Source organism: Echinops telfairi, unplaced genomic scaffold (genome assembly GCF_000313985.2).
Source record: "Echinops telfairi isolate 266 unplaced genomic scaffold, ASM31398v2 ScPeMD7_2010;HRSCAF=2546, whole genome shotgun sequence".
Taxonomy (NCBI): domain Eukaryota; kingdom Metazoa; phylum Chordata; class Mammalia; order Afrosoricida; family Tenrecidae; genus Echinops; species Echinops telfairi.
This window is the reverse complement of record NW_022105908.1, coordinates 6,490,357-6,496,356: the sequence shown is the minus strand read 5'-3', so window position 1 is coordinate 6,496,356 and position 6,000 is coordinate 6,490,357. Positions and strand designations below refer to the sequence as shown.

Sequence of the window (6,000 nt, the reverse complement as noted above, 5' to 3'; positions counted from 1 at the left end):
GGAAGGTGAGCATCATGGAATGCCAAGTTATTAGAACAAAATGTACTTGCATTGAGGGAGTATTTGAGTAGAGGCCCAATGTCTGTCTGCACCCTCGATATCTAACATATAAATATATATACATAGATCTATTTCCCTGTCATTATATATAAATATATTTATGTGTGTACATGCCTGTACTTAGACCTCTATAAATGCCTTTTGCCTCCTAGCTCTTTCCTCTTGTCCCACTATCGTTTGGACTTCATTCAGGTTTCAGTAGTTCCTCTCAGTTACATTGCCTTTGATCAAGCCCTGTCAGGTATCCTACACCCTCCTTGCAATCGATTTTAGATCACTCGTTGATCCCTTGTCTCTGGCTCTGTTAATACCCACTTCCTTTCCCCACCTCCCTTTTCCCATGTCCCCTGGAACCATTGGTCCCATTGTTTTCTCCTCTGGATTGTTTATTCTGTCTATCTTATTTAGATAGACATGCAGAGACAATAATAAGCACAAAACAAGCCTTTCGATTCCCTCAATCTATGCGTGGCTGGCCTCCTGCTCCTTACAGCTGAGCTTTCCGCAGCTTCAGCACCACTTGTTTTTTTGTCAAGACTGTTGATGTGAGCCACCACTTTGTCTTCAATGGTCTCCAGATCTAGCAGAGACGGCATGCGCATTCAACTCAGAAACAGAGAGGGAGGGCTCCTCCAACACCTCACAAAGCAGAGGGAGCATGCGCAGGTGGCTATCTTACAGAGCAGGCAACAGGAAAGACAGCGGTGTGTTTCTGGATCAGCCTCGCACGGCACACAGGTGCTTGCTGTGGTTGTTAGGTGCCGTTGAGAAGACAGACTTATGAAGACCTCACGGGGTCTTTTAGATTGTCGTCTTCATGAGAGCAGATCATCAGATCTTTTTCCCGCAGGGTGCTGGGTGGGCTCCCACCACCCACTTTTCAGTTAGTATCTAAGCACTCAACCATGGCAACGTCCGGTTTACACGGCCACAAAGTATATTTTCAGGTAAAAATGAGATTTCCCCATACACAATAATCACCTCTAGCGTTTTCACTTCTCTGCCTACACCATGATGTGGACTCCTCGCCTCCAGATCAGTCAGAAAATAAATTTCTGTCCTTTCAAGCCCAGGGACATCACTAGGGGTAGTATCACCCAGTATGGTAACTCATGGTATCAGCACCCATTGCCACCCATCACCCCACCAATCTCCTCCCACTTCAGACCATACAAAAACCTCAGTAATGTTTGCTATCAATTTTTATCACAGACTAATATGTGATAAAGATCCTTGCAACATGCTTAAATGTCCTATTTCTTACATTTGGTGTGTTTGACCTGCCAACCTTGGGGTGAACGGTCCCATTGCTTAACCCAGTGCACCAGGGTTTCTCAATAGCTCTTCAGTTCTAACAACAGTTGTTTTGTAAAATATTTCCACATTGGACCCCAACATTCTGACTGTGACATTATATTTACTAAGCAGAAGGCCCAACAAGTTTTTCATCCTTTTTTCAAATTACTACTTTGTTCTCAAAACATTCATTGATAAAGGTTGACCAACACTACTTACCACAATATTATAGCAAGAACACCAGAAGACGTGACAAAATCAGGGACTATAAAAACACCAGCAACAATGACAGCAATAGTGTGTGCTTGTAGGGTGTGCAGATGACACCACGTGATGTGAAATGCCATGGTAATTGTGTAATGAAAGCTTTGACTGAAGTGCATTAAAAGGTTCAGAAAGTCAATTAGCATAGTTTGAGTTTTGTGGGCATAGTGCTAGGCGTACTATTGGTTTATGACAAATGTTTTTCATAACTACAGGGATGTTTTTAAAACAAGAAACTAATTTCTACGGGACACTGCATAAAAATTTATACACAGCCATTTTGGTATCATCCCCTCTGACGGAGTCCTCTGGTTCAGTCCGCAGCCCCTAGCGACAGGTCTCTTAAAGTCATATACTTGTGATATTTATGTTATACGCCCTTGTATACTAGGGGTGTATTTCAGATCTTGCTGAACTGGCTCCCCATCCCACCTCCTCTTGGAGTAGGAACCAAGAATAGCCATTTTCTGTGTCTCTGTTTGTTTGTTCCCAGGGGACCTACACTAGGGGTATAGATCCTAATTATGCCAACAAGCTTTTGATCCCAGTTCCTAACATAACAGATGATGAGAAGCCTGTGCGTGTGAAAAACCAGAAATGGAAACTGAGAACAAAGGTAGGTTCCAGTAGCATATGGGCAGGTGGCTGGTGAGGGTTATATTCTCATTGGCCATTGAAGGCCAAGTGCAGACTCCGCTCTTTCATACGAATACAGGGTCATGAAAGGCAGCATTCCCCAAGGAAGAACAGAGTTCTCTGCTCTTACAGATAAGCTGTGTGGCCTCAAAGTTACTTCCTCCCCTCCAGCCTCAGTTTCCTTAGTTAATTTTGGTGTTCTCTCAGGGTTCTTCCTAACTTTAAATCCCAAGGCCATATTCTATAAGGATGAGTAAAAAATATATATATTGCTACTAGGGTTCCAATTCATACATGCCTGAGCCTGTTTCAAATAAAAAACCATGCTCAAGCATGCCTTTGCTATCAGTGGCTGGTTGCAGACAAGTTCTCTAAGTAAAGCACTGCTTTAGTCTTGTCAAAGGGCCTTCAAAAAAAAGCTTATTTAGAAGTTAGGGCTAGTAGCAAAATTGTTAAAATATTTTAAGTGGACACCTTCCTAAGTTACTGACACTTTGCAACAATGTATGGGAGCCATCTAAAGCACGTCTGTAGATGGCTCAAACATTTTAAGGAAGGTTGGAAAGACCTTGAAGACGAATTCCAGGTAGGGAGGTCCGTTCAGCGGGTTATGGCACCTTTTGAGATTCCAAAGGGGGCCATGATGATCGTTTTTTTCAAAGGACATAGGACAGTCATGGGTGTTATGATGAAGTTTTAAGGAAATGGAACCATGCATTGGTGAGTCAAAGGCCAGGAAAGTTACATCAAGGAGTCCCCCTCCTCCCTGCCATCATGACAAAGTACCCGCTCATTCTTCAAAGCTTGCAAGGGCTGTCCTACAAGAATTTTCGTGGGAAACCATATCCTATCCACCCCTTCAGACTTCTTTTTTTGTTCTCCAACTCAAAGAACATTGAGAAGACTCACAGTTTGAATCCCCGGGGATGCCCAAACTGCCCGTTTGAAGTGGTGTAAATCAAAGGCCCCAGAAATCTTCAAGGAAAAGTGAGAGAGACGGAGGCTTCCGAAGTGTGTCGACCTAAGTGGAAGAAATGTCGAGAAATAACAGCTTTCTATTTTGATCTTTTCGTTTAAAAGGTTCCTATGTATTGGTACCCACACTTTTTGACTGGCTCTTGGTGGGGCAAGTGCTCTACTTTGTGTGTCAATCTTAAAGACTAATTAAGATGGCAAACTTTGAAAACTCTGAGGAGCCGATGCCTAATGTGTGTAGCAATGATGTTACTTACGGTCTGACTTCTCATGAGTATCCTTTCAGGTACCAGTAATGTAAGTGCAAAATGCCAGAGAAAATGCCAAAGGCACTAGTGTCTTTATTTTGTGGGCATGCCCTTTGTGAACTGGTTTGGGAGATGTTGTGCCAGGAGAGACATTTGGAATTCAGGATTGCATGCTTGTGGGATTTGGGGGGACCCAAGAGCAAGTGGCAAGAGTTCTGTTACCTTGATTGCAACTAGTGTAATGAAGCAAAATGTATAAAACGTGTTAAATCGACATCTGATTTTGCTCTGTAAACGTTGGCAAAATTATAAATGAAAGAGAGAAAAGGAGAGGAGGAGGGAAGGAGTTCATGGAGTCAGAGCATGTATATAATACAAAGAGGTTATAGAAAACCCTGCACTCTTTTCTCAACCTTTGCTAACTCATTAACCGCTTTAGCTTATGCTTCTTAGCCTGTTACCACCTAGCAGCGCCCGCAGCCTGAAGAACAAGAATCCAGACCTTTGTGCCTGGGCCTGGGAAAACTACGACGACGTGCATCTGGGCCCCTGGATAAAGCTGGAGCCACAGGTTCACGCCAAGTATTTTGTTGGTAGACGGACTACAGCCTGTGGACTGCGTACCAGAACCAAGAGACTCAGATGGTCAACATGGAGGAGAGAAACGTGTTCTGTGGAACCTACAACATCCGTATTCTCTCTGACACGTAGGTACTAGGGTCAGGGCCTAGGTCTTCAGAACCTTTGAATTATTTTAGTATTGATATCTTAGGATTCCCCTGATTTTTGTTTAATTCGAAGGGCAATCCCTTCTTCAAGTTTTACCTGGAAAAAAAAAAGAAGGTTTTACCTGAAACTTGTATGGGATCTCATTTAGGGAATAGGTGTTTCATTTTGCACCATTCATAGCAGTGGATGGAGTACAATTCTCCCTTATAGTTTGGGATATGCTGGCTAATAATCTGTATCACAATTCACACGTGTGTGATATTTCTTTATTTTGATATTCTTTTAATTTTATTATAATTTTAGGAGTAGCATGACTATTAGAAGAGAAATCCTCCAAATTCTAGGGAAAAAGCAGAGATCTCCTGTACCCTATTCATTTTGAGATAGTATTGATAATATGCGTGAACATATTTTTAGAATGTTTTTATTTGAATCTATCAACATATATTTCCAAATAGACATGGGGTTATTATATATATGCATATATATTTGTTACCCATTCCAGCAAAATATTGTACGTAGCTTTCCCTGATAATTATGACAATGATGTTTCTAATAATTACACAATATGACATGATTTGGATATGCCATACTTTAGGCATAGGACCTGACTTTTTAGTCACAGGTCATTGGAAATTCCATCTCTACTTTTTACCCTGAATCTTACTACAAAGTTGCATCTTGAAAATAGAGCAATAGAGGGAAAATAAAGCAGATAGAGCAGAGGGCATGGTAGATTTTTATGGATAGTAAAGCAGTTAGGGTTCTTTGAAGCAAGAATGACTAATTAAACTCTAGTTGGATATGTGAGACAAGGACAAAAATGTCAAGAATCTCTCCTCATCTGTGACAACAGATTTCTGGTTATGTGGAATAATCACATTTTATATTTCTCAGGTTATTCACAAGAGTATCTCTTTTCCTCAAAAATGTCACAGTTTGGATGATACATTATTTGGCAGCCCTGGTCATGTTTTACCTATTTGATAGTAAGCCTGTAATTAAAAAATGACACCAACCGACCATGGTTATTGAATCATAAACTTAGCTTCTTAAGGGCAAGTCCATATCTTATTAATTTTGGTATTTTCCATAGTATCTACTAACAGAGGTCTTTGAACATAATACATGCTCACTGAAGATTGGTTACGAAGAAAAAAAATCCGTGGGACATGCAGCGAATAGAAGGGTTTTCACTGAGATCCCCTGGGGTGGTCCTTGATAAAAGGTCTGTGAGCAAATGCGTGGGAAGCGCCATCTGGTCTAGGAGTCGGACTCGACTCCCTGGCTCACAACAACGATCTCTGTGGGAGACTTTGCACCTAGTAGCAGAAGTTCTGTGTGAAATGAACATAGTCAAGTGGGTTTAACTTCGGATTTATAAACATGTTAAATGATGCCGTTTCTTTCTAAGAACATCGATGAATAATTCATAGGGCATGTGAAGTCAAGCACAGTTTTGGTAAATGTAAGTAACATTTACATTTTGGTAAATGGAAATAACATTCACATTGAAGGATAAGGTAACATTCAGACATGGCCAAGAGAGACGATTATTAGAGTCCTCGGGAGTTATCTGGGCACATCCCGAGCATATTCCTCCCCTAGCGAGTGTAGTTCAACCCTTCTCAGCAAATGTGCATTGAGGGCAAGTCATTGGATGTGTGTTAGCTGCGCACTCAAAAACTCCAAACTCACTGCAGTCAAGTCAATTCCGACTCGCGGCGACCCTATGTATTGACCGTATACCACCCTATGATTAAAATGACAGAGATCTTTCCCTTGAAAGGCT

At 41.5% G+C, this 6,000-nt stretch overlaps 1 protein-coding gene across 1 annotated transcript in view; it reads left to right on the top strand.

Annotated features, from left to right (window-relative positions):
• Positions 1–6,000, top strand: part of LOC101656708 (F-box/WD repeat-containing protein 10) — a 53,006-nt gene that overhangs the window by 11,395 nt on the left and 35,611 nt on the right. The window contains 2 exon segments of the mRNA XM_045293527.1: positions 2,114–2,236; positions 4,077–4,186. Of these exon segments, the coding sequence (XP_045149462.1) occupies positions 2,114–2,236; positions 4,077–4,186 (233 nt within the window).